The sequence below is a fragment of the Calypte anna genome, chromosome 11 (assembly GCF_003957555.1).
Source record: "Calypte anna isolate BGI_N300 chromosome 11, bCalAnn1_v1.p, whole genome shotgun sequence".
NCBI classification, from domain to species: domain Eukaryota; kingdom Metazoa; phylum Chordata; class Aves; order Apodiformes; family Trochilidae; genus Calypte; species Calypte anna.
This window is the reverse complement of record NC_044257.1, coordinates 7,770,494-7,798,113: the sequence shown is the minus strand read 5'-3', so window position 1 is coordinate 7,798,113 and position 27,620 is coordinate 7,770,494. Positions and strand designations below refer to the sequence as shown.

The following is a 27,620-nucleotide window of genomic DNA, read 5'->3' as shown; positions in this document are numbered from 1 at the left end:
GGTCATAGGAATATTCCTGAGTGAATGATCCCTTATTCCACTCTCTGAGCACAAACAAGGAGTCTCTTCTGGGCACCCAGGACGGTAAAACGGGCCTTCTCCTCCCCAGAGGCAGCAGGAAACAGACCATTTACCTCTCTCTCCCCTGAATTCTGTGGCTGTTGTATTACATGGCACATCTCCAGTCATTTGCTATGAAAGCTCAGCTGAATCCGAGATATAAAAACATTTTCATCATCTGGAAACAATGAGGAAACTGTGAAAGAGGACCGACTTGTTCCTGCGGGGGGGAAGGATCAAGAGAAAATGCTCCACTGGCAGGCTGACAGCGTGAGGGATGAGGCTGCTGGCATTCAGCCTCGCTGCTTGGTCCCTACCCCTGACTCTCCCTTCCAGCAGCCCAGCAACAGGTCACCCACCCGCAGACCCACTGCTGCAGACTGACCCACACTCCGCATTTCTAACGCCCCCGCTCAGCTGGGAAACGAGAGCAGGAGGCTTTTTTGCCCCAACGGACAGAGGAGAATTAGCGGGGGCAATGCAGCATTTCTCAAACCGAAGAGCAGAAAAACAAATCCAGACAAAGGAAGCAGCTCTCTGAGCCGCGACGGCGAGCGGCAACACGACGGAACCCGCCCGCCGGGACTGCAGCCCCGGCCCCGCTCTGGGCCTTGCACCGAGGAGACGAGGCTTTGCCATTCCCTTAGGAAACGCCCCTGGGTTTGTCCCCTCCCCGGTGCCTCCGGCACCTCCAGCTCCGGGAGCGCCCCGCCCGCGGGCGGTGGCGGACAATGCGGGACCCTGGTGGGGCGGGCGGGATAGGGGGGGGCCGGGCTGGGCTGTGGGGGGCCTGTGGGCGCGGTAGTTCCCTGCCCATCACCTGATGCTGTGGGCAGGCGCAGCCTAGGGTTGCAGGAACTACAAAACCCGCCAGGCACTGCGCCTGGCAGTCTCGCTGGTGCAGCCCACACCTTCGCACGCCCCGGGGCCAGCGGTGGCCGGGGCGGCTGCTTGTCGCTGGGGTAAGGAGGATGGTTTTACCCGGGATTCTTTCGGAGCACTAGGGAGGGCGCTTCTGCTGGGGAGAGGGGTCTGCAACGCTATTGTGATGCAATGGTGAGATCCATTGGTTCCCTGATGGCACCGCAACGCCGCACGATCAGTTGTATCCATTGCAATTAAGTTTGCGGGATCTGGACATGGGAGGATCGAGCATGTATGTGTAACGGCACCAGCTCTTCGGCATTTCTTCTGACTGTATCTCTTGCTCGCGTGCGTTTTACTACCTCCCGGTTCTGATTACAACATACACCCATCTTGGGCACCAGTATCCTTCATCGTGCTTTGGGAACTACCTGAAAGACCATGCATCGATTTGTCTTGGCTGCCAAGGAAATTGCGGCAAGCCTGAGCTGCACAGGGCCGGGGGGCTGCCGAAGCAGAAGGCAAGATATGGCTTTGCGCTGCGCCTCTGGGCTGGCTGCGGGGCGGCCGCCGCTGTGTCCCCGGCTCCCGCGTCCGGTGCGGGAGGGGACGGTGCGCTGGAGCAGCGCTGCCAAGGCCTCCGCCGTGAAGATGAACGAGAAGGCGAGCAGGGAGAAGATCCTGACGCTGGAGTCCATGAACCCGCAAGTGAAGGCGGTGGAATATGCTGTGCGGGGCCCCATCGTCCTTAAAGCCGGAGAGATCGAGAAAGAGCTGCGGAAGGTGAGGCGGGGGCGGCAGGGGGTGCGCAGCAGGGCCGAGCACGGTAGGGCAGGGCAGGGCCGGGCCGTGCAAGAGGGACTCCCAGCCGGTCCGCTCTCTGCCGGCCGCTCCCGCAGCGTGCCCGCCGCCCGCACTGGCCCTGCCCCCGGGGCACTCCTCCGCCACCGCCGCTCCTGATTGGGGCGCCGGGGGGCTCGGCAGGGCCGCGGCGGGCCGTGGGGCCGACGTGGCAGGCGGTGGGGCCGGCGGGGCCGCTGACACACCGCGGGGCCGGGACGCTCCCCTCTAGAAGCCTCGGGAACGCGGGCGGCCGGGCCGCTGGTGGTGCCGGTGCAGCGTCCCGCACCAAGTTAAGAAGCTGCCGACATCGAGCAGCATTTGCCCCATCCCGGCTGCTGCCCGAAGCTATGGCCGGATGCGCTCTCCCCTCCTGGGGCTTGCGGGACCGGCCGGGTCCAGGCTGGGGCACGCAGCCGTCTCCCGCCCCGCTCCGCTCACTCGCGGACCCTCACCCCGCACCCCCTCACTCGCGTCCGTTCAGACGGGGACCGGGAGAGGCACAAAACAAAGAAACCCACCCTCCGGCTACCGTTTATCTTGTGTCACCGATTGCTTAAGGCAAATACAATATATCCTCATAAAGCAGTGTTTACATTTCTTCAGCCACTTTGACCCTTTGCTGCTATTCCGAGTCTTTTGTGTTATACAAGAGGTGACTGACCAGCTTTCATCATACTGATAGAGCGTTTAAAACTTTGATGAGGATTTTAGATACTGCCTTCACTAGGGCAGCCAGATAGATACCTTCGAAACCGCCGGCCTCCTAACACGAGAGACCCAGCGCTTCCCCGTCACTGCTCCGCACTCATCCAACATTCCTCTGCCTCTGGCTTTTCCAAAGCTGAGGAGACTTATGCTCTCTGAGAGGACCACTGACACTGTGCTCCTCTGTTTTTTAATAGCACAAGCTGAAGTACTTAAGGACAAGCCTTCCGAGCACAAACACTTATAAGCTGCCCCAAATTTTAGGTGGTTAGTGCTTTCAGGAGGATCGGGCAATAAAGGCAGACACAAGATACTCCTGAGGGTCTGGGCTAAATAGTACTAAATAAAGCATCCACATCAGCTAGTGCTTTCATTTTGTTCTTCATGTTTTCCTCTTATTCCTTTTTTTAATGTTAAGACTTAGCACTGAAAAAAAAAAAAAAACACCAAACCAAACAAAAACCAAAAACACAACAAAAGAAAGCAAAAAAAAAATCCTAGCAATTCAAGCATGGCTTTTTGCTTGCACTGTCCACATCATTGCTTCCCCTGTCAGCATGAGGGCTCATTTTTGTTTTGAATAAAGCATCTGGCACCGTTATTTTTCTATTATTTCAAAGATTCGCTTCACTGCTTTAGAAAGTTCTTGCTAGTATGTGATTACAGGTACTGCAAGACCAATTTGGTTAGCATATGTGTAGTGCTTTGAACAAAATCTGTTTCATAGTAATACTAATGAGATGAGATTATTTAGATTCTTTGGTGTTTGTGCCCTTTGGTTTCCTTTGTTTTAGAAGGCAAAGCATGTTTTCTGGTCCCCGTGCATTATATATATCCAACTCAATAACTATTAAAAACAGTTTCTTTTTTAGAATTCTATTTTAAAACTTCAGAGTAGTGATGGAGCTTTCATTTCAGAACATCTGCTTGATCTTTGCCTTAAAACTTGTTTATAAATGAGTCATTGACGTCATGCAACTAGTTTCTCTAGTGGATGCATTTTCTGGAGTTTAAAGTCTTCCAGAGTTCTCACTAAGTATGTTTGTTTCCAAGTTAATCTCACTGGGAAAGAGATATTAGTTGACAAAACAAACTCCTCCCAACTCCCTTGTTTACTTCAGTTACCAGCTGAGTCACTGGCAGAGAATAATCTTCTGTACACTTTTAAAAAATTTCAAGACCAAGTCATCACCAGTGTCTTTATTAAAAGATTGTTATGGAAGTTTTGTGCCCACTTATGTGGCATTTCCAATTTGAAAGTCTTCTTTTCTGAACCACTCTCATGGAATATTATCAATGGGCACCAGCATTCACAGACATGTGACTATGCTCTAAGATGACTAAAGCAAACAAAAACCTCCCTGTTGGCAGGGAAGAAGGACATCATTACTACAAAAGTTGAGAAAATGTCTCTGCAGAGAACATTAATTAACTGAAGAAAACAGCTGAAAGACTTATTTTTCTTCTGCATTGCTCTAGTTATTCTTTCCTCATTGCCTTTCTGATAAAAATCCTAGTATTCCTTCTCTTAAAACAAAATGGCCTGGTAAAGTATACAGCCTTGAGTACTACCTAGATTCCTTATAATTTAAACATTATAGGTTATCTAAATACCTTTTTTTTTTTCTAAAATTGACTTACGTGTGAAGTCAAAGGTCAGTGGCACTTCTTTGTTTACTTCTGATCAAAGCTGAATAACTTTTTTTTTTTTTTTCATCCCTCTCAACCTTAGCTCACAGAGTTAGGTTAACCACTGCCAGCAGAATTAACACTGCCTGGTAATGAAGAAGCTGAAGTGCCTGTGAGAGAAAGGTGATGCTCCACAGCATCTCTAGATTCATGATTACGCTTCATTAGCAGTGCAAGTGGTGGCCCACTGTAATTCTGCTATAGATTACTGGGAATTTAGATTATAAGCTTTGCACAGGAATGAAAGCATACACAGAAGAGATGCACTGGCTCGGCACAGTAGGAGCAGGGTGAAGAAAAGATACAGTTATCAGTAAACCTGCATTTGTCCTGTTCTGCTGAGATGCTTTTGGGTAATTTGTTTCTAAACTAAAAAGATCTTAAATGGAGACATTGTCTAGTCAGATGCAACAAAGGTATTTAAACTTGGTTTAATTTAGTTAGATTCATACTTATGTACCTTACACAGCTTGTTATGTAGCCTATACAGTAGCTACTTGAAGCTGTTTGCATCGTGTAAGGTTTCTTTGACTTTTGTTCTACTGTCTCAGATTTTGAATAGCAGTTCTCTGTTATTTTATCTGGGATAGTTCTTTTAAAAAGTAAAGATAAATGAGCTGTTAATCTCAGCTAATGTTCTCAGGATTAAGCCCAAGTAAGTGACAAGTTAGAACACTATGCTAAAGCCTAACAAGGCTGATTGCTCAGGAGTACAGATGGGGCATCCCATGCTTGTATTTCATAAGTTTTGTTGGCCTGTGACTGGTATTCTTCTAAGAGGGAAATTAAGGTTCTGATCTACATTAAGTCTTTCCAGATGGACATCTTTATGCAAAATCACTTGAATCACTTCTTTGAATATTAAAAAAAAATATTTTTTTTTGAAACTGCATCATGCTTCAAAAGTAAAAAAAGACTTTTACCTTTTAGTAATGGTAGTAGTCAGCTGATTCTGGCTTACCAAAGCGATACAGAGAGAAAGAACTGACTTCAGCCATTTTCTTTGGTGTTTCTGGAAACTTTTAAAAGCAAACTAGAGAACAGGCATGTTTTAATTAATCATTATCCTTTCAGTAGGATTGAAACAAATAAGCTCTTTTTTCTATTCTTTTTTAAGACTTGCTAACAGATGGCAACGTATCAAGTATTGACTTGAATTACATTCCAGACTAGAGATTTGAGCTGGAACATCAACTCAGTGCAGGAATAATGTAATCTCTGGGCACAGCATTTGTCTTTCTTTACCTAATCAGTAACACCAAACTAGCTTTATCCTTACACAGGCAGCACACATACCTGATTTGTTTCTTTGCATTCACGCCAAGTTTAATTGACTTTGTTGTGGAAAACCCCTTCGTATCTGTTACTCTGACATCTCTCTTCACTTACACTCTCCTTTCCCCCCCATTTCCTGCTTAGGTATTACATCAGGTCAAGTTAAGGTGGCATACACATACTTGCAAACCATGTTTATGCCAAACAGCATTTTAGGGTCTACAAGTCAACTCATGTAACATTGGAAACTGTGCCTGGGTTAGTGTGAGTCATACAACATTAGGTCCTATCAGACCTTTCAAGTCATTGAAACAGAATTGCAGAGCAGAATTGCAGGGGTAGTAGGATGGTGTGCAGTGACACTGGTAGCAGGTAGAAAGTTTCTTCAAACCAGCACAGGGGGCTAGCATATTTTATCACTGAGTCTGGAACAATGTGCCTTTAATGGCAAAATGCAGTCCCTACATATTGAAGTCCATTTTTCTCTGTTCAGAGCCACTGTAGTCTGACTTACTTTTACAGCACACTCAACTCCTGTGCCAATGTTTTTCGTTTCCATGACTATTGCAAATAGGTTCCTATTGAATGTTTGTTCTTCAAGTCACTTGGTCACTCCCTACATTTCCATTTAGATAATAAAAAAGCCAGCATCCCTTTTACTTATGTAGCTATAGTCTCAGGCAGCTTCTGCTAAAGTATTTTTATTAAAAGACTGTAGATTTTTTTTTGTTTTCAACCTAATTATTCAGGCTTTCAAATTGAATAGAAAAATTTTTGACTTAGAATCCAGACTTAATTGTAAATGTAAGTTGACTGCGTCCCTGAGAGTTGTGCAAAGATAAAACACACTTTCGGCAGTGACATGCAGAAATATAATTTGACATGCCAAGAAAAAGATACAAGATTGACTGGTACACCAAGTAATAAAAGCTGTTAAACTTAAATTACCATCCTGTAATTTCCTGCTTTGAATACGTGGCTGTGTGCACACTAAGAAAGTATCTTCCAGGCAAGAGCATTGCATATGGAAGCAAACCTGTAGTAAACCCCATGTTTTTCAACAAGGTACAAAATTCCTGCAAATGAAGATGAAAGAAGATAAATTTTAAGAGTATGATTACCAAAATCATACGATCAGAAACATGCAGTCAGCAAGATCCAGCTGTATGATTTTTCATGCTGAGCAGCGTAGCAAGATCTATTTGAAAACAGCCCTTTTCCAATAGGTTTTCAAACTTAAGAAGGTCCTCATGCCTGATCTGCTAATGAGTGTTGTTTCAATTCTGTCATTTACAGTCACAATAAGGTCTAGGGCTTTATTCATATAGGCAAAGTTTCTGAAAGCAAATGCACTTTGAAGAACATACAAGGCAAAAGTAACTTGAGGACAACTCCTGTTCTATAATCCCCAAGTCAGATCTGCCAATTAATGGTCAGCACAACCAATTTTCTCATCAGAGATTAAGGGGGATGAAAGTAATCACTGCCATTTCAAGTCAAAATCCAGAATTTGCTTCCTCCTTCCCTCCAACAACAGATCATGTCAGCTTGAATTACACATGCATAACACAAATTCAAAGCCTTACTCTGTGGTAAGCAGGTCAGGTTTATTTATCTGCTGTGAGCTGTTTTGATAAAAAGACTGGAATGCTAATTCAGACCTTCAAGTTCCTATTAGTTAAGGGCCTCTGGGTAGTGCTTTCTTGGCCCTTTGTGAGGGTGAAAAAAAAATACAAGCAAGAAACCTGACTACTACAGCATGGATCTCAACTATGCTGAAATGTTTGTGTTTGCCAGCTCTGGTATTATACTGCTTGTTTGTGCAAGTCACAGCAAAATCAAACTTGGCTTGAGCTAAGCAACTAGCACAATGTTTCAGAGTGTGATGTTATTGCCAGATAACCAGCAAAAGAAGGCACAAAGCAATGGCAATGTAAATGAAACAATGAGTAGCAGCCAAGAGTGGCCAAATTTGTGTTGACTTCGTACCAATGAATTCTGGTTCACATGTGAAAATTCCTTCTCCCAACTTTCTGTTATACTTAGAGCACTGATACAATTGTTAGAATAATCCTATCTGATCTGATTCAGGTTTCAGACACTTTTCATCTGGTCTCTTAAAAAGACTTAATTTCCTCTGAGAAGAGTGGCAGAAGTAATTGCTGAAGGAACTAATTTTCAAAGAGCTTATTCCTAATCCAGAAGATTCCTTTATTTCATTAAAATCCTTTCATTATCAAGAAGACAGCAAATGAAACAAACAAATAAACAAATAAACATTTTTCTGCTTTACATCTGAATTTGAAAGTGCAAGATGGCTTCTTCAGCTTTAAAAATGGCAACTACAATTAGTCCTTTTGCTAATAATTTCAAAAGAATGGCAGAAGATTGGCTTTGTTCCCAAGACAAAGATGAATCGTTGTTAGGACAGTGTGAGGTGCCACTAGAAGCAGAAGGCTGTAGCAGTGATTGCTTTGTAGTGATGGGGGTTGGTTTTCCCTCCTTGATGTGGTTCATACTCTCTTCAGTAGACATGATATCAGTCTGGTACTTACTGCTCCCCAGTGTGTTAGTAGAGCTCCTGTTCTGCAAGTTTCACTTTTCCAAATCCTTGCCTGCTGAAAAAGGCCAGTTACAATCCAGTCAGACTGCCCCTAGAACACACCTTGAAAACCTGCCTGTACTGTGAGGAGAATATGAGAGGAGGATATGAGAGAGAGAGAATCAGAGTGGGGGAGCTGCTATCATTAGAAGAAAGCAAAGCAATTCCAATGGCCTAGTTTCTACACCCTCTGTATATCCCTTGGCTTGCCAGGAACTTCAATTTGTCTGAGCACAGGCTTGTTGCTGACATGGTAAAAGCCTGGCTAAGCTTCTTTCCCTAGCAAACGATGCCCTGTCTCCAGCACTTTTTTCTGCTGTACCACAACCTGATGTTGAGGTTATCAACATCATAATCACGCTTCCTCCTTTCATGCAGATCTTTTCACAGACCTTCCAAAAAGTATTTGGCACATTAACATACCCACGCACACCAGTACCATAACTGTAGGAGAAACCTTGACACAAGTAACCAGTGATTACTCTGTCTCAAGGGTTCAAGTATAATTCTACTGTGAAGGCACTGTCTGGATTCCCTTAAGCTTCTAATTTTCTTGCTTTGAAACTTTGACTCATTAGCATTTGGCACTTGTTCTTGCCTGTTTCACTTTCCTGTTCCTTCTTTCTGGAATGGTAAGATAGGACTTTTGTTCTGGAGGAATAAAAACTAAATCTGAATAATTTATGATATTCCTTCTTTCCATAGAAAGACTGGAAATAAAGTAATAGGAAAAGATTGAAAAATACCCAAAACAAACAAACAAACAAACAAACAAACAAAATAAAAAAAACCTTTTCCTTCTCTGCCAGGATTTTACAGTAAGATAACTATTATCTATGTTTTGCTGTGTTTTCTCCAGGTCAGTCATTTTAATGGCAAAGGTTGTGTGGGGTCTGTGGAGTGAGTGATGATTGTATACTTGCAGTTGATGCCCAAAGGCAGTGATGGCATGAACACTGTGTTAAGCACTAGCAGCAGCATGGTACCAGTGCTAATAAGCTACAATATTTACAGAAAAACCTGATAGACACTAAAAAGGTCTGTTACTTTTGTTGTAAAGCTGCACCACTATGAAAACTCCAAAGGTGCATTACAAAATGCAGGGCACCTTTGAGCATTTCACTAACCAAAGCAACAAATATTTTTTACTGCAGATCACAATAATATTTGTGTGCAAACCCCATCTTATTGCCTAACATAAAATATTTATGTTGTTAGGGTGTTTCTTTGTTCTGTTTTCAATCTGGTAAAATGGTTTTTTTTTCATCTTATTGATGAAACCTATGGTTTTTTTGGACTGACTAACAAAGGCATCCCTTATTCTGTAACTAATTTGTATTACTGTGCAAATCTATTGCAATTGATTCAGTTTGCTTTAAGAAGAACCAAATGCAACCAAAATATGTGAGAATTTTTCATAATTTGTTCTCATTCTAGATGTATCTTTCTTTCCCTGATTATCTATATAATAGAATGAAACGATGTTGTGCTATTAGTAGACCCCAGATAGTTTAAAGATAACCTATTTTTAACTGTTTACATTTCTCATAAATTGCTAAACTTCAGCTTCAGATGCCTGTAATATTTATCTGGTATCCCTATTCCTATTTTTTTACTTAAGGTTGAAATTCTTATTTGGGCACTCAGATCAGCAAACATAAAAGAAAATGACTTGAGGGACTCAGTGTGTCACTTTCAATTATTTAAAGTGAATGTTTTTTTTTTCAGTTCCTGGTAAATTTAAGGCCATACAAAACAGACCCTTTTGAGTCAGGATCACATAAGTCCAATGGCCTTGTTTTAATGTCACTTCTAACTATCTATTTAATGTCAAAAGAAAAACCTAAATGCTACCAGTTAGGTGGACCAGATCTGTAAGTGGGGATTTGAATCACACTATCACATAACCTCCCAACCACATTACACAGCTGTAGACCTCAAAATATTGGGATACTTGGGAATTTGAATCCTTGATAACTAACTACTAATATTTTGATCATTCTTCCCTTTGCATGTCTGGGATCCCTTCTGCCATTGAAGTCCTACACAATCCATGGTAGAATAGAAAAAAATACTTAAGGCTCACTAGCCACACTTCCTATATCCAAAGCCAGTAACTTCCTGTAAATATATGGGCCAGAAAGAGGCTTGCTGTGGTCAGCCCAAAGCTAGAGTAGGTTGTTAAATGTATTTTTTTACAGAAAACTAGTCTAATTTTGAAATTCTTTGGACCACATGAAAACTCTCACTGTTATAAGAGCTCCCTAATATCTCTCATACTGAAATATATATTAGAAAAGCTATAAATTTCTTCCTGTCTACCTAATTCATTCTTTTTTCTTCTCATAATGTTGGTCTTTACTTTCAGTTAATCCTGTTTCTATTTAAATGAATGGTGGATTGTTGTGTTTTTTTTTTTAAATACTAGTCAGTTCCTTACCTTTTTGCCTCATTTTATTTTGCTTTTCAAAGAGCAAAGAGCTGTGATTTTTTAATCAACATCCATCAGCTGTCTTCCCTCTGTTCTCATTACATACTCAGTTCCTCATATGAAAAATGGCTGTCTGTTCAGATTTCAAAGACTGGGAAGCTTTTAAATATTCATTATGATTATTTAGGACTTCTCCTGTATAGACCCTCACTATGACATATTTTGTAAAATATCATACATAGAAAAGTGGGGTAATCTCATCATGAATATTTAATCTAAACAGGAAATAAATAAGCAAGCAGTATCTTTACTCTTTTTACCCTAAAAAGTAGTAAAGGGGACTTGAGACTTCTTTTGTTGGCACATTTCTCAAATGTTTCAAACCTTTCTAGCTTCTTGCCTGACCCACTACCCCCTAAGTGTATTAACCACTAATTAACACACTAGTGGTTAGTACTCTAGTACTAACAATTCAAATTCAAATTGATCTTTTTCTTCTTTTCTACTGCAACATGTAGTTTCCAGGCACATTATACTCCTAGTTGTAGCCTGCAGAAAAAAAGCCACAACACTAGCCTATCATTTAAAAATGCATCACAGCCAGCATAATTTCAGTAAAACATTTAGGATCTATTGAGATTGTTGTATAAGAAATGCATTAAGCTTTACATTAAATACCCTTTTTGTTTTGAGATTAAGCATTGTTTAGTTACAGCCATATGAGGGATACCAAAAAAGAGGAATTCTTTATCATCTACTTCAGCCCTAACAATACATTGTGACTTACCTCCTTTTAGGGAATCAAAAAACCTTTTACTGAAGTAATTAAAGCCAACATTGGAGATGCACATGCAATGGGACAGAGGCCAATCACCTTCCTCCGTCAGGTAATAATGTCATGAAAATATCATTCTTCAGTTTTTACTAGAGTACCAAGAATGCCTTAAAATCTGTCTTATACCTGTATTACTACAAAAAATTCACTAGATGCTCTTAGACTGAATATAGTTATTTCATAAAGAATTACAGTTTCATTTCTGAGGGGAAGTCCTGTACCTTGCTTGCTGAGTGTCCTCTTTCAACACAGTAGTTTTCCTCTACTTTTCAGATCATTCCTCACCCATATTTTTTCCTACAACCTCTCCTATGTTATCAGTCAGCATATTCATTATCAATAATACACTTCAAAAAAGAAAGTGGTTGTTTTTTCCTTGAAGGAAAAAAGACAATGCCTTTTTTCATCTGACAGTATACTTTAAAATCTGCATGCAGTTGAGTGCAATTAGTTGTACTGTAGCTGATTTTGCACGTTTTACCTCTGGGCAAGCTAACTGGTATGTTAACTTCTAGAAAATACTACAACAGAATCCATGTTTGTATGTTATTCCTAAAACACAAGCAAGGTTTAAAGCTAGTCTGACTCCATTTACTGAGCATCCCTTAAACACACATGTAAAATCCTCAGTCTATAATAATAGAAATTCAGAGTTCCAAGACAAACTGAAGCTGTATCAAACTGGGGTCCTGGTGATGCAATTATAAAATGGAGCTATACAGCAATCTGTCAGGAAGCTACGTATATCAGACCTTCTTAAATATTATCCAGAACCAGTGTCATTAAAGAAAATACTGGGTAAATGGAAATCCTTTCTCCCCATGATTGTGTGCACACATGGGTAACTTCTTTGGTCATTGTCCCACACAATGACAACTGCCTACCATATTACAGTATGTAAGCATAAAAATGAGAGAGTGAAATAAATTAAGCTGATCTGAAGCTAGAACTCTAAATTCTTTGCATCTTACATTCCTTCATAAACGTAATTATATTAGGTTATGTTTCTACTTTTACTATGTTCTATATCACCATTTTTAAAAAATTAAATATTTCTCACAAATTCAAATTAGTAACAACTATTTTGGGGAAGGATTATTAGAACATGCAACTAGGACTTCAAAATTTGGTCATATTCCTCAGTTCTGCTCCATATTGTCAATAAAGTGGACTAGTAATACATAAAGAGAGGAGTACAGAGCATTTTAGAGATAACATATGAACAATTGACTGTGTTTTACTGTGTTTGCACTATGCATACCTGACTTGACCTCCAGTCTTCACTGTCCATAACACAAATAGTCAATAATTATATAATTGTTTTTAGCAACAGACCCTGATAAGTTTTCTTCACTTCTGTAAGCATCACAGTCACAATAACAACTGCAAGCTCTTCATCAAAAACCTTTGTTTAAATTAGCTAGTATTTGTGAACTTCATTTCCAAGGTAAATTAATGGTAATATTACCAACTTAAAGTAACCACTGAGAAGTGGCCAATTTACATGTCTTGGCACCCTAGGTAGTGGCACTGTGTACATACCCAAACCTTCTGGACAGCCCAAGTTTTCCAGAAGATGCCAAAAAGCGAGCCAGACGGATCTTGCAGGATTGTGGAGGAAACAGCTTAGGTAAGCACCTTTTTCAGTTGCTCCTGTTGGTGTTAGAATCAATAAAGGCAGTTTCAATATCTGCAGTGCTGGAATTTCCTAATGCTGTTTGATATCATTACAAGTAAATTGCAAGATAGCCTAGGGCAAATTGATAGATGGTGTGGCCTACTGATAAGAAATGACTAATAGTGCAGATTTTTTATGAGACTTGGCACAGAAGAGGACAAGCTGAGGATTATACAGTTACAGAGTACAGTAGTAACTGCCTGTTTGTACCTGGGAAATGCCACTAGAATTTCTACTCTGCAGATAATGTTACAGCTGCTGGGCATGGCAAAGGATCTGGCACACTTAATCACCTTCTTCCAGGCTGGCTAACAGAGAATGCATTAGAATAATTGGCATATCTCTTAATCTTTGTGATTGCAGTGCCTATTTGCACTGGCATATTTTGAGAGTTGGTGCTGTGAAACCATAAACAAAATCTAAACAGTGGTTGTGTTTGCAGTATTTCAGCCTTGAACTATTCTTAACAACACAGCCTAATACAGAATGTATTTTGTCTTCACCTTTTTTTGCATTGGCTTTGTTTCTAGAACATTAAAATACATTTATCAAAACTGAGAAGTTCCCTGAATTCCTTTCCTCGTTTACTTTGGAACAATAGAACCACACTGTACTCAGTGGGGACACATTTGAATTTTGTCTCAGTCTTTCTTTGCAGCAATTTTCCAATTCAGGGAGCTGGTAGGAGTTCTCAGAATGCTGGGTCTTGGCCCCATGCTGGAGTGAAACGAAAGGAATTCATCCTTGCATGATATTTCAGAAATAGGTTGACTCGGTACAAAATCACCTTTTTAGCAGATCACATCCTTCAAGTAATTTACCTTAGCTCAGTAGACAGTGAGGAAGTAGGCCTGAAAAGTTTCAGTTAATTTAGCTTCAGTTTAGTTTCAGTGGATAAATTGAACTTCTGTAAGTAACTGGAGTCTAAATAATTACTGGCTTATGCTTCCCCTCCCCGTCTCCAGTATTGTACTGTATTCTATCCTGTACTGCCCCTTCTCTTGGCCTCCTTTCTCATCAGCCTCTGCACAGCACTCCGTCAACATGATGGCTGAGGCAGGTGGTGTGCAGCTGAATGGAAGTTACTCCTATCCTATCACTTTGCCAATAGTCTGGCAACTCACTGCAGTAATCTTCACAGCTGAGGAGAAATTTGCTTTCTTGGGAAAAAGCAAAGATCAAAATCTGATCCCTTCATATAGCTCTAAGTGCTGTGTTGTATTCTAATAAAACCTTATTTTCAAAAAAATAGTCAATCTGTAACCAAAGTGGCTTAATTACATATGGGCTGAGCTATGTGAAGCACTGTACCCACATCTATACCTGCCTATTAAAAAGTATGAATTGCAAAGTTAATATGAATGTCTTGAACTCTGGATAGTAACTATAATAACCTCACTACCCAGGAACATTCATTTGGCAAAACCCTACTAATTTTTATTGAGTCTTGTAGACCAGACCATGTATGAAGGCTCAGATATGTCCTTAACTTCTGTGGGTTGAAACATTCTTGGATTCCTTTGACATCAGTTACTTTGCATGTGGGATTACTGCCATATCTTTCCAGGCACTTGAGAAGTTTAAGCCTCTCCTATATATAAAATATCTAATGCATTTTTGGGCTGGGTTTATTTATTTGCATGCCATAGTGTAAACAGTTGGGTTTTAGTCAAAGCTATCAGTTGAGTAAAATTAAGTGTAGAAGACCTGAAAATTGAATTCAGGTCTAGGTCTCCTGTATATCCTCACCCTCAATGGAGCGCAAGACAGAATGATAGCTGAGGTTTATTCTGCTTCAACAACAGATTCCTAGCTGTGGTCAGAGCCATGCATAGACCAAGTATAACTTTTAGTCTGCAAAAGTAAATGTTTAAGACATTAAGGAACTTTGTGCCCTGAATTACCATTTTGTCCCATGAAACTGTGCAGTACTTGCTAAGATTCTTTGTCTTTATAAATTATACTTTTGCAGAAACATTATCAGGCAGAATACCAGCATATAACTGAGTGATGAGAGTTAAGTCAGGCACAATTATTCCACTCCACCCAACAAGCAAAGAGGATTCTGCAGCTTCATGACATTGTTCTAAATTAGATATACACTTGTCACTTCATTGTCCATCAGTCCTAGGCTTCAAAGCTTGAATCCATTTCCCACCTTGGCTTGTGCTTATTTGTTGCACATACTCAGCAGTGATGCACACAGACATCTAACATTTTCCTTTATTTAAAATTCACAGTTGTACTCTGTAAACTGCGTGAGATTTATAAATTGGGGTGATGCTAGATGTTTCTGCTACAAGTAACTGAAAGTGGTTGTGGGAGGTGCTGGGGGAGGGTGGGAAGAGAGAAGCTGTTTAGGATTTTTTGGTTTCTAGACTGCGGGAGAAAATAGTTTATTACTTTCATACTGCGAACAGAATCCTTACTTGTCATGGATTTGAAGAAGTTATTATTTATTGCATATGCTACCTCTGTTCCTTGTTCTCAATACTTGAATAGGTGTTGGTTGACATTTGAGGTTTTCAACATAATGAAAGCTACTGGGAGATAATAAAAATGGGACTGCTGTCCCAGATTGCAAAGTAGGCTTTAAATCCTACTTTTTACCAATCCAGTATAATTTTTTTTGTATTTTAGTGATAGTTATTATATTTTTCTAATTCCAAATTAATTATCTTGCTCTATAAATAAATCAACTCCCTTTTCTACTCCTTGAGAAAAAAACAAAACCAACACTGGGGATACAAGCCCTCATATGTACAAACTATCTCATACAATACTAGCCCAGGAGTTCTTCTAGCAAACAGAAAATGTGATGCTCATTGCATCCAATTCTCACTTAATTCTCTATTTTTCACAGGATCTTACACTGCCAGTCAAGGTATAAACTGCATCCGTGAAGATGTTGCTTCATATATTCAAAGAAGAGATGGAGGAGTTCCTGCAGATCCAGATAACATATTTCTTACCACTGGTGCAAGTGATGGTATTACTGTAAGTGTTAAACCTGCCTCCTCTTAGGATAAATTATCATGTATCCTTTACCTTTGGAAATACAGATCTCTGTTGAAGATCTGGTGTCACAGACTCCTATGATTTTGAACTAACAGATACTGAAGTCACATTAAGTGGACATCCAATACACTCAGTTATGCAGATGTAATATGCCAGCTAAGAAACTGGTACATGGAGACAGTCTCTTCATATACATTAACTTGTGCCTTCTGTAAAGGTAGTATAAACTATGTAGTTGCCTAAATATAAATTTAGGAGATTCAGACCAAATAATGGTGTCCTCAGTGGTTAAGGTACATAAGCCCAGCAGATTAGAGGGTATGAATCAGTGGCAGAGGTAGGAGGGAATGACCTTGGAGGTGAGAAGTCTCAGCAGCTCTTCCCAGTAGTCTCTGCTAGTGCAGATTAATGCCTGTGAAAATCCTAAAGATCTATTTCAGTAGCCAGGTTGTTTGGGGAAAACTGCAGCTTTTGGTTTCAACCAAGGTTCAAAGATAGTCCTCAGTTAAGAAAGGAATAACTGTCTCTATTAGATTTTTCCTTTACACATTTACTGATACTACAACAACCAGCAGTTCTTTGCTTTTGTTTAGGCACCCTTTCATACCTTGTTTGTAAAAGATTTTTTTTTAAATGACATCTAGTGGCAGACTTCAGAATGACAACGTTTTGTCGAACAATTCTCCAGATGCCTTTAGTAAATTGGCTTTCCAGAGTTCATGATGCCAGTGTTATACTGGCAGCTTGTCAGGAATGTCAGCACCACATATTAAATCTGTACCACATTTCTTTGATTTCACCCGTGATGCCAAGTCAGCAGTACAATTAGTCTCATTATTTGGCACTTCAAGGGTAAAACAAGCAATGTTTCCTAACTTGAGGGATAGAGGGTGTTAAAGAGTTTTAAAATTTGCATTTGGTCCTGATTATACATTTTGGATGCTTGGTATTTTTAAACTAGTGGTGGGTTCAAAATTATGTTGATTATAAATCATTAGCTTAGCAGCTGAGTTAGTATGTGATGAGAGGCACAGAAAGGCAGATTTTGGTCTAGAACCAATGAGTAACTTACATGATACTGCTGTTATATCTAAGGAGATACTTTTGTTTTAACGCTATCATTTACATGTTGAGAATGATGTCTGCTCTGACTGCACCGTTACTTCACAGTTCTCCCTTGATTACAAAGGCAAAAAAAAATCTCTCCCCTTCCTGCACCCTTTTATTTAATTCACATGTAAAAAGCATACACACAGACACACACCAATTTGGCACAGGTAATCCTCTGGACTGACCTTAGCACAAGCATTCTGCATCTTCTGTCTGCATCTTCTGGACATAAACTACATATGATACATTAGATTTCCATCCCAAGACATGTAGACCCTGATCTCTCCTAATCCTTCAGAATCAAACCATAATGCAAGTCTCTAACTTTGTTCCCACCTGGCCACAATTGCCCCTAATCTGAAAAGAAAAGGTCTCTCTGTTCCAAAGCAGAACTGCCACAGGCCTCAGTTCTGGATTTATTTATTGTCCTCTGTTTTTATTTATTGACATAAAGTGAGTGGAATATAACAAACAACAATTAGTTGAGATCTCTTTGGGTACAACTGGGCACAGTAGAAAAATCATGATCTTGCTATTCCTGTTTCCAACTTTCCCTCCTGCCTTGTGCTCCAAAGGTTTTTCCTAAATTTCACAGTTGATCAGATATGATTTTTAGAAGCTGTGACATGCAGAGGAATTCCATTAAGCTGAGTTAGATCATCCTCATTCAGCCAGTAACCTGAAATAAATGCCTTTTGATGTGACAAACAACTGCATGCTTCCAGAACAGAAATCTTCATTAACTCTAGAGTTTAAGAAGGAAGATCAGTAACTTATTCTAGAGCATACAATTAATTGTGGAATCAGACTTTTTTTTTTCTTTTCTTTTTTTTAATTCCTACCTTTTCCCCAGACAATTTTAAAGATCCTGGTCTCAGGAGGTGGAAAAACCCGAACAGGAGTGATGATCCCTATACCGCAATATCCCTTATATTCAGCAGTCATATCAGAGCTAGATGCTATCCAGGTGAACTACTATTTGGATGAAGAAAATTGCTGGGCTCTAGATGTGAATGAACTTCGTCGTTCCTTGAATGAAGCTAAGTCATATTGCAATCCAAAGGTCCTCTGCATCATCAACCCTGGAAATCCCACAGGTCTATAGCAATTTTTTAAAATGTATTCACTATTTCATTCATTTGACATTGCAGGGAAATCCTAACCACAAATCAAATATGTAAAGGTGAATTCTAGATATCAGTGCTCTGAGTAGAACCACATGTCATACTTTCAGAAACTCGTTTTCAGCATCATGGAACTCCAGGGTTTTGGGAAGAGAAGAGGAAGCAGATTCACTTCTCTGAAGCCACTGCTTCCACTGAACATCTGCAAAATTGCAGAATGAATTTTGGTCACATTTGGTCTTAAGATCTTGTCTCTGATGCAGCCTATAGCCTCTTGCCTCTGAGAGGCAATGACAGGCTTTGTGCTCAGTGGCAACTACTGCCTCCTTCTGAAGAATTTAGTTTTCCAAGTTGTTGAGGTTGATTAGTGGGAAACTAGTTCCGACCTAACCACCATGCATGTGAGTATTTCAAATGATCACTTACACATCAATAACTTTTAATAAGTTTTTGATTGATTACTGCATCTCACACTTCCTTTGCTTTGCTTTCCTCCACAAATGTGCCTTAATTTCATGCTTAGTGAATTGAATTATAAAATTCAGTAGCACATTTTCTGAGAAAGAGGAGTAATATCTTTGAAAAACTAGTAATCAAAATAGGTCTGGGCAAAAAGATTTGGATTACATATGTTGCATTAACTTTCTTCTTCCTTTAAAAATCTAACTACAGGACAGGTGCAAAGCAGAAAGTGTATTGAAGATGTGATACACTTTGCTTGGGAAGAGAAACTTTTCCTTCTGGCTGACGAGGTAATGGAATATTCTGTTCTCTCAAAAGCACAGGCTGAGTTCACATGTGAGGGGTAATTTTGTTCCTTGTGTGATATTGGTACGCTTTAAGTGCAGAGAAAAGATTCTCTGTTATCATATTAAGACATGAACAAACATGCAAGATTCTTAATATCAGTGGATTAATATGAGAGGTGGCTTGATCTGGATTTGAACTAGGGAGAAAATGTAAAGGACACAAGCAAGGAGACACAAGGAGGTACTATTCTGGAACTGACCTAAAAACCTATGTAATACTTAGACCACTTCAAATGACAAAAAGGAAAATCAATTTAAACGTACAAGTAAAGGTTAAATTATACAAAGACTCACTGTTCTTCCAAAGGCTAAAATAGATCGTTAGAGTAACTATTACTTAACAAAGAACCTTGTGTCTTCTAACAGCCTTGAGTGTTACCACTGTTTCTTCAGTTCAGATGTGGCTCTCTAAAAGGCAGATCTTTTATCCTTAGTTGGGGGAACAGAGCACATTAATGTCTTCTGACTGTTCAGGTTTACCAGGACAATGTGTACTCTGAAGGATGCCAGTTTCATTCTTTCAAAAAGATTCTGTATGAGATGGGACCCGAGTACTATAACAATGTTGAGCTGGCCTCTTTTCACTCCACCTCTAAGGGATACATGGGCGAGTAAGTCTGCTTTAGTTTTTTGGTTTTTTTCATCTTGCTCATTAATCTGATGGGACAGCCGTTTCATGTTAGTAGCCTGAAGGTAATTCACTGTCTTCTATTAATTTAACTGAAGATTACCAAGAAAAGGAAAGCAAGCATTTAAGCACAGAGTAACAGATCAGCTCAGTGGTTTCCAAAGTACCAAAAAGTGTATTTATTTCAGACACCTAATGCCTCAGTTCAACAAAGGTGAAATCCTACAGTCCTAAACCAGACTCGTGATAAAGGAAAATATGGTCTCTGACATTCAAGGGAACAGCTCAAGAATCATTGGGACATTTGACATTACAAATGTTTGGGTTTGGTTGTTTTAGGGAAGAAGAGATGGAAGAAAATATTCTTCTGGCTAATTATATGCTGCTACAGCCATATGCTCTTGTCCTGAAGAGCAAACAGTCCAAGTTAATGATTAACTTGCCAAACAAGAAAAATGCATGTACACTACGTTCTCTGTATGGGATACTAAGGCTTGATGAAACATCATTTAGTTTAATCTTAAAACATTATCAGTACAGCAGCTGTTTCAACAACCTGTATGTTACTTATTATAAGATCCTCATTATTGTCTTTCTACTTCTGAAGTTCCTTTCCTTGCTTTTCCAGCTTGAAGCTTCCGCTTGAGGTTAACTGGTCTTTTCTGTTCACTTTAATCACAGATGTGGCTACAGAGGAGGTTACATGGAAGTTATTAACCTGCACCCAGAAATTAAAGGACAGCTTCTTAAGCTGCTTTCTGTTCGCCTTTGTCCTCCAGTCTCAGGACAAGCAGCAATGGGTATTGTAGTGAATCCTCCAATACCTGGAGAAGAATCGTATTCTCAATTCATCAAGGTCAAGAATCTTATGCTTTTTCTTTTGTGCATTGCTTGAACATATCCTAAGTATTGTGAACATAAAATTTACACAGAGGCCAGATTCTTTAATTTTTTTTCTTGGACAATCCTGTAATAACATCAATTTGCAGAACTACGCAGGGTATTTTAAATTAACTCTGTATGATTACTTTTAAAATATTTTTTATTCCTTACATGCTTGCTTTGTTTAGAAGTAAAAAAAAAAACAGCATTCAAAAGACTTTATCAAATCAGGTTTCTTGCTGATAAATTCAACTTCACTGCTGCATTTAGCATGACAAAAAATTACTAAGTAAGATTTGCTTTTACTAAAATCTAAACAGGAATGTAAGTTCAAGAACAGTTAAAAAATCAGTTTTATTCTTAGATGTCCAGGGTCTCTATATACTGAGCATATAATTTTGAATTAAAGCACACATATAGTTTCTTACTTTTAAAACTTAAACTGTACCTGGCCTATGAACTTAGAGTACTGAGTCAGATCAAAGATTCAGCTAACATGGTCTCTAAAAATAGTCACCAGTGGATGCTCAGATGGAAGAATGTAAGAAGAGTGCATGCAAATAGATGCTCAAGCAGGCTGTTGTCTATCTACAACACTTTGAAGTTGTGCCCTGCTAATGCCCTTTTTTCATTGCTGTCTTTAGGACTAGAGCTGAAATTGGGAACATCATTTGCTTTAATAGCTCAGCAAAGCCCTAAAAGTGTTTATTTCAGGGATGGCTTCTTGAAGCATCTTAGTTTTCTTCAGTGTTTTTATCGCCACTTAAAATATGTCAATCTGAACACCTTCCTTTTAAACAGGAGAAGGAGTCTGTTTTGAACAATCTGGCCCAAAAAGCCAAACTAACAGAAGATATGTTCAACAAGGTACCCGGATTTCACTGCAATCCACTTCAAGGAGCTATGTATGCTTTCCCACGGATCTTTATTCCTTCCAAAGCCATTGAGGAAGCAAAGGTCAGTCAGTCATTTTTATCCCAGTCCATTGTAAACTTTGCACACTTCTGCCTGCCATTTCCAATGATGAATTTTTATTCCAGAGATAGAATAAGCTCATGTAGTTCCAAAAGCAGTACCTTGACTTTATGATCTTTAATATAACATGACCTTTATTTTAAGAGCGGAAAACAAAGCAGAGCATTTCATCACAGTGGTAAGACTTCCAGGCTGAGAATGTTACCCAAGGATGTTAGGATTAAATAGATAGAGGGTAGGCAAGCACCTGGACCTGTGCAAGTTCCAAATTGCTGCCCATGCACCAGCATGTGCAATTGTGAAGGGCAGTGGGCTACTAACCCTGTAAAACAAGCCCCACTTGGCAGGTGTGGGAAAGAGGGAGAGGAGGTTTCCTCACTAATTTCACTTCTGTACAACATTTTGGTATTTGGGTCAATAAGATATATTCCTAATTACAAGTCTTTTTGTTCCTCACTAGAGCTCTATTACCTAATGTGAAGTAGTATTTTAAAGGGGGTTTTATTTTGAGGACAAAAATAGGGCTGTTTTTCAGATTATTATTTCATTAGGCAAATAATATGCATGTATTTAAGAACTTCCATACTAATTAACCAGTGCACTTCCTAGTCAGCAACATCAAGGGGAAAAAAATAGTAACTGCTGACAGAACCGGAACACACAGCTCTTAAATTAATTTCACCTCTTCAAATGTCAGTGGCTTAGTTTTGTCTAAGTACAATGTTGAGACTTTTGGCAAAACTTACAAGTGAGTCAAGAAGAAAAAAGTATCTAAAATCTTTCTTTTGAAGCAAGTGCTTTGTGTAGGTTCTAAAGCCTTATTTGTCCATGAAGTACTGCTATTTCATTCACAGTGTGAACTGTCCCATTAGCAATTGGTTTTCTTCTTTTTGGTTAATACAATAAGAAACTACTAATGTATGATAAAGTTTCAGGAAGAAAAGCAGCCATGAAATTCTGTATATTTGGAATATTTTGACTCCAGTAATACCTAAGCACCCGTTCCTTTAGGCTCACAAAATGGCACCTGATATGTTCTATTGCATGAAACTTCTGGAAGAGACTGGAATATGTGTTGTACCTGGAAGTGGATTCGGCCAAAGAGAAGGAAGCTACCATTTCAGGTACAGCTTCTGTTTGCTTAAAATCAAATTAACTGCAATAAGATCAGTACCATCCTAGTACTTGTGATTAAATATAAGGATTTTTGGTTTAGTTTATGTTATCTTACTTTCTACTCAACATTCTCTGTCGACTGACAGTAAGATCAAATAGATGGTCCACCAGATGAGATATTCAGGTTTTTATGGCTTTTTCACAGCTTACTGACATAGTTTTATTCTATTTTTAGACACTGACACATTAAATGCCTTCCCATGAATAGAAACAATAATAATAGCTTATACTCTCATCTTAAATTTGGCTGAGACATTACAAAAATTGCCCTATTTTCTTCCAAGAGAAGTGGGGGTTAAACAGTATTTCCATATGACTAAGTGGAACTAAATCATCTAACACCAAAACTATGAACATAAACTCTATTGGTTTTGCTTCCAATAAACAGCACTTTACTCCAGCTGAGTTACTGATAGCTAGAATTTATCATGGGACTGGGTCTTGTTTGGTCTGAAGCAAAATAACAGAGTGTACCTCTAGCCCTGTCAGTTCTGCAACACAGATAGCTGGGCGCATGAAGCTCCAGGAAAGAGATGGTGTGAGTCCATTCCTGTACCAGTACGAGAAAAACATTTTGTTCTGAAGGACTTGCATACATGCTCAATGTCATTTTCAGATTATGAAGAATGGGGAAAGGGACTAAAAAATGCAGTGTGGGGTGTTGCGTTGGTGCAGTGCTTCTGAATTGTTTTCTATTAAAAATATATATACATTTCCTCCTGTCAGCTGCTAAAGCTCAAAAAAGAAAAAAAAAAAAAAAAAGAAAAAAAAAAAAGGATATAAATTGGCACAATTGGCACAAAACTGCTCCAAAAATGGAAACTGAGTTGCTGTTGTTTCTTATTGATAAGCCTCTTTATCACTACCTCTTTATCACTAAACAGAAAATAACAAATCTTGAATTCCTATATATTGACCAACTGACATAAATTTCTTTAGTTTAGTAGCATAGTTCAGTTAAAGCATAAATGTAGAAAATAAGAGAACCACATTAAAACAGATAGTAAACTGAGCACAATTCTAGCTGTGCTCAGCCCTGAGATTACTCAAGATATTTTCATATTTCACAGTTTAGTTTGTTTGAAGATAACATGGGTTGTTTTTTTTTTTTCTTCCATTATATATTATTTTTCAGAATGACCATTCTTCCCCCAGTAGAGAAGCTGAAGATGCTACTGGAGAAAGTTAAAGACTTCCACATAAAGTTTCTTGAAAAATATGCATGAAACAACTGTGGCTTTTCCCCCTCATCCCCTCCCCTTCAAGGCAAATGCAGAAAATGAACAAAGATGTGCTGAGAATGTGCTGTTTATCTAATTTAACTAAATTCAAAATAGAACCTATTTCAGATACTTTTTCAACTTACTAGATTACTAAATTTAATGTCTAGTATGGAAGACATTGTTTTGTTACACAATTTTTTTTTTTTTTTTAAGAGAAGAATGTAAAGAAAGCAGTGAGAAGAAAGAATCAGTAAATGATTTTGTGCCTTGATTTGAAGTTACATTCATGACCTTTTGACTCAATAGGTTGGGAAGGGAATTGTTCAGTAAGACTATTAGTGTTGTGGGATTTATTTTTTTTTTTTTTACAAAACAGAAATGCCAAGAGCAACTTCTTAGCTAGGAACATGCTTCCCATCTTAAAATTCTACTAAAAAAATTCAAAAGCCTACATTATAGGCATTTTTTTTGTTTAATTTTTTGTTGTTGTTATTAAGTATGAAGTGCTCTCCAAATCTGATTAAGCATGTAAGTACAGTATGCTTATTTAAAAAAAAATCTTTAGCAGATATGTGCAGATACCTTAAAAAGAAATCTTGCCGTCATATCATTATCTAAGTGGAATATAACAGTTTTGATCAGAGGAGTTAACATGGTGCCTACTTAAACCCTGTTTTTATGAACTGAGGAATATTAGCTTTTTTTCATATGCTATTCAACACATTATCCCAACATCAGATCAGAGCACTGAACACTTCACCTCCTAACAACTCCGTGATTCTGTTAACTCACATCTTTTATATACATGTAACATAGTAAATTACTGTTTCAAAGCAGATGTGAGTACTGTCAGTCCTTTCAAGTAGGGTAAAATGCAACACTACTTCAGCATGCATTATCTATGGAGAATATTTGGAAGCAGGTTCCTGAGAGACCCTTTAGCTGGACAAAATCCAGCTTGAACTGGCAAGGAGAAACAAATGTTGTTACCAGAGGAAGTGCTGCAGGTGGTTTCTAAGGTAGAAAAAAGGTATTTAAAGGAAAATGTCTTGCACCAAGCATAAAGATGATAGTACAGCTCACTCTTAAATCTTCCACAGTCATGCTGCTGGCTGAGTGATCTTGAGTGATGATTAAAACACAGCTGAACAAGGTCCCTGTGTAGGAATACAGCTGTATTACTCTGCTAAATGATGCCAGTTTGCCTACACAACAAAAGAAGGCTTCTGTATCTCTAGAGCTGAAAACTGAACACCTTCTGCTAACACTGATACAGGACTAAAGGAACATAGCTTCTAATATTCAGCCATGACAGCATTGGCATTTGTGTGGCCTTGGCTCAGCATTTAACAAGTTTATTAATTAAGAATCTCATTTAAGCTAATGATTAATTTTAAGTTATTATTTAGAAGTAAAATCATTTTAACATCTACTAGCACTTTGTTAGGCTGCCTTTGGAGCTGGTTCTCTGCTGACCCAGGTCATGATAGCCAAAGGCTAGAGAATCACCAGATGGATAAAGCATGTGCTAATCTATTATGTGTGGAAGACAAGGAATGCCAATAATTGTCTTTGCAACAGCACCTACTCATCTATGACATAGAATTAGCATCTGGTGTACTTCACACAGCTTCTTACTGAAGTCTGTAAGAAGAACTTGGTACTTCTCAATCACCTGCTAGTGGCCACAGGCTCACAAATACTCATGGAACACAGTTACATGAAGTTTTTCATGGAGGTTTACAGAAAAAAAAAAAATCTACTTTTATCCTTGCAGAAATTGACTTCTGGGAGGACAGCAGACTGAGAACACTTATGTCCCTAATATCCACTAATAAATAAAAACCTTTATCTGATAGCACTATCCACTTGAAATCCTTCATATGCACTAATAAAATAAATCCAAAAAGCAAAACCATAATAAGAGGTCCAAATATTGATGTAAAATCATACAAACAGCACTTTCCTATTCTAGGAACGTGTCCAAATCAGATCTGGCTTTGGACTCATAACGCAGTGTAGATTGAAGCTAAGATCTAATAGTGGGAGTTAGAATATTTTTTTATATTTTTGTAACTACAGATTTTTCATGGGGTAGTATTTGTAATCTAATAAGTCAATAGATTTTATATTTGCCTTGCATTTGCACCTGATACTTCTGGAAAAATTGTAAAGTTTTACAAGTTTCTAATGATAATTTACAGGTGTGAAAGGCTTTTTGTTTGAAGTTGGGACAGCAATTCTTACACTTTTAAATCAAAATACAGTGTCATAAATGGAGTTTTTTCTAAACATTCTATTATGGTGCCTTTTATGTTTCTGACATTATAAGGAATAACAATTTGTTCTTGATGCATCTCATACGGGAGGGGGGGATTTCTATTGTCCATCCACAATATTTGTATGTACTGTGATAAGGTTAATGTGCATTTTTGTGGAACAATCCTGCAAAGCTAAGAAAAGAGGTTTATTTTCAATGTCTTTTAAATATTTCATTAATAACAGACAATCTTTACTTTCAAAGGCATGCTTCTAGGTTTGATTTTCCTACAGGTGCTCCTTAAAATGGTACTTCAGATGTATGAGACTTCCAAACAATAAAGCACATGTTAAAAAAAAAAAAAAAAAAGAAAAAAGAAAAAGTAATAATTCTCCATTTCCTATGTCACTGAAGCAACCCTTGCTGGATTTCACTATGATGCAGTTAACTTCATGTTCAAACTATTATTCACTTTGTTCCCTGTACCAGATAATGAGTTTCTGCATCACTCCCATTTACGGACTTGACACATGTCAAACTTTCTACCACAGAACTGTACACAGAGACATTTGTATGCTCATAATTAATCAAATTTTATGCAAAGGGTTGTAACCAGGAGTTAAGCAAGCCAGACTTCTTCCTAGAGACAATCAATCAGTCAGTTAAGGCTGATCAACTGTGGCCTGAAAGCTTTGGTGAGGGGTTTGTTTGCTATTGTCAGTTGTTTCTTGTTTTAAAAACTTCTTGAACAGATTGAATGAGATTGAACGTACAGAGCAACACAATCATATTTTTGCAGTGACACCTCAGAATTACTTTACTGGTCTTTGGTAATTCAAAAGCAAATTGAGTTTAGGGGATAGGAAGTTAGTCCTGCTCCATAAACATAGATGTATATGCCAGCATCACTAAAGAAAAGCAAAAGCAGACTATTCTCATACTTTTATCAGGCACTTGAGTGTTTTCTGAAGCAGAAACATTTACCTGGGGTTTTTGGGGAGAGTTGGTTGTTGGTTTTAAAAGCAAAAATGTAGTCTGATAATAATGGTTATATTCCGAATTGTCAGACAGAATTTTACAGCTGGTTTTGAGTAATATTGGCTGCCCTGTGGTAGATAAAGATACTGAGCCAGATACACAATACAGAAAAAGCTACTAACTTCAAAGAGCTGGCAACATCAACTACATAAAATGTATGAAAACCACTAGTGTTTGAAAGCATTACTTAAATTTATTTTTACACAGTTCCTTGGTCACTAAGGAGTGCAAGCTTGATCATTTGTACAAAACCCAAGACACTTATACCTCTGGTGTGATTTTTTTAAATTTGGATTCATGTAATATAGTAAGTTCTGGCAAGCAATTCTGCTTTTAAGGATATGGCTTTGAATGTTTTAATACATTCAATACCTGTAGTCATACCTTTCTAATAT

At 38.8% G+C, this 27,620-nt stretch overlaps 1 protein-coding gene across 1 annotated transcript; it reads left to right on the top strand.

Annotated features, from left to right (window-relative positions):
• The first annotated feature begins 929 nt into the window (after window positions 1-929).
• GPT2 (glutamic--pyruvic transaminase 2) lies at window positions 930-26,545 on the top strand. Its single transcript, XM_008501312.2, has 11 exons — window positions 930-1,707; window positions 11,267-11,356; window positions 12,826-12,934; window positions 15,846-15,979; window positions 17,964-18,207; window positions 18,907-18,986; window positions 19,518-19,654; window positions 20,353-20,527; window positions 21,355-21,510; window positions 22,540-22,652; window positions 23,840-26,545. Exons 1-11 carry the CDS (start codon window positions 1,366-1,368, stop codon window positions 23,928-23,930), a joined length of 1,671 nt encoding a protein of 556 aa, XP_008499534.2. The 5' UTR covers window positions 930-1,365; the 3' UTR covers window positions 23,931-26,545.
• Window positions 26,546-27,620: the final 1,075 nt, after the last annotated feature.

Bases quoted from the DNA above. Each gene is read 5' to 3' on its own strand.
- GPT2 (XM_008501312.2), top strand. From the start codon at position 1,366: ATGCATCGATTTGTCTTGGCTGCCAAGGAAATTGCGGCAAGCCTGAGC. The intron at 18,208-18,906 runs GTCTATAGCAAT...ATCTAACTACAG, and splicing joins CAACCCTGGAAATCCCACAG to GACAGGTGCAAAGCAGAAAG. The intron at 22,653-23,839 runs GTACAGCTTCTG...ATTATTTTTCAG, and splicing joins GAAGGAAGCTACCATTTCAG to AATGACCATTCTTCCCCCAG.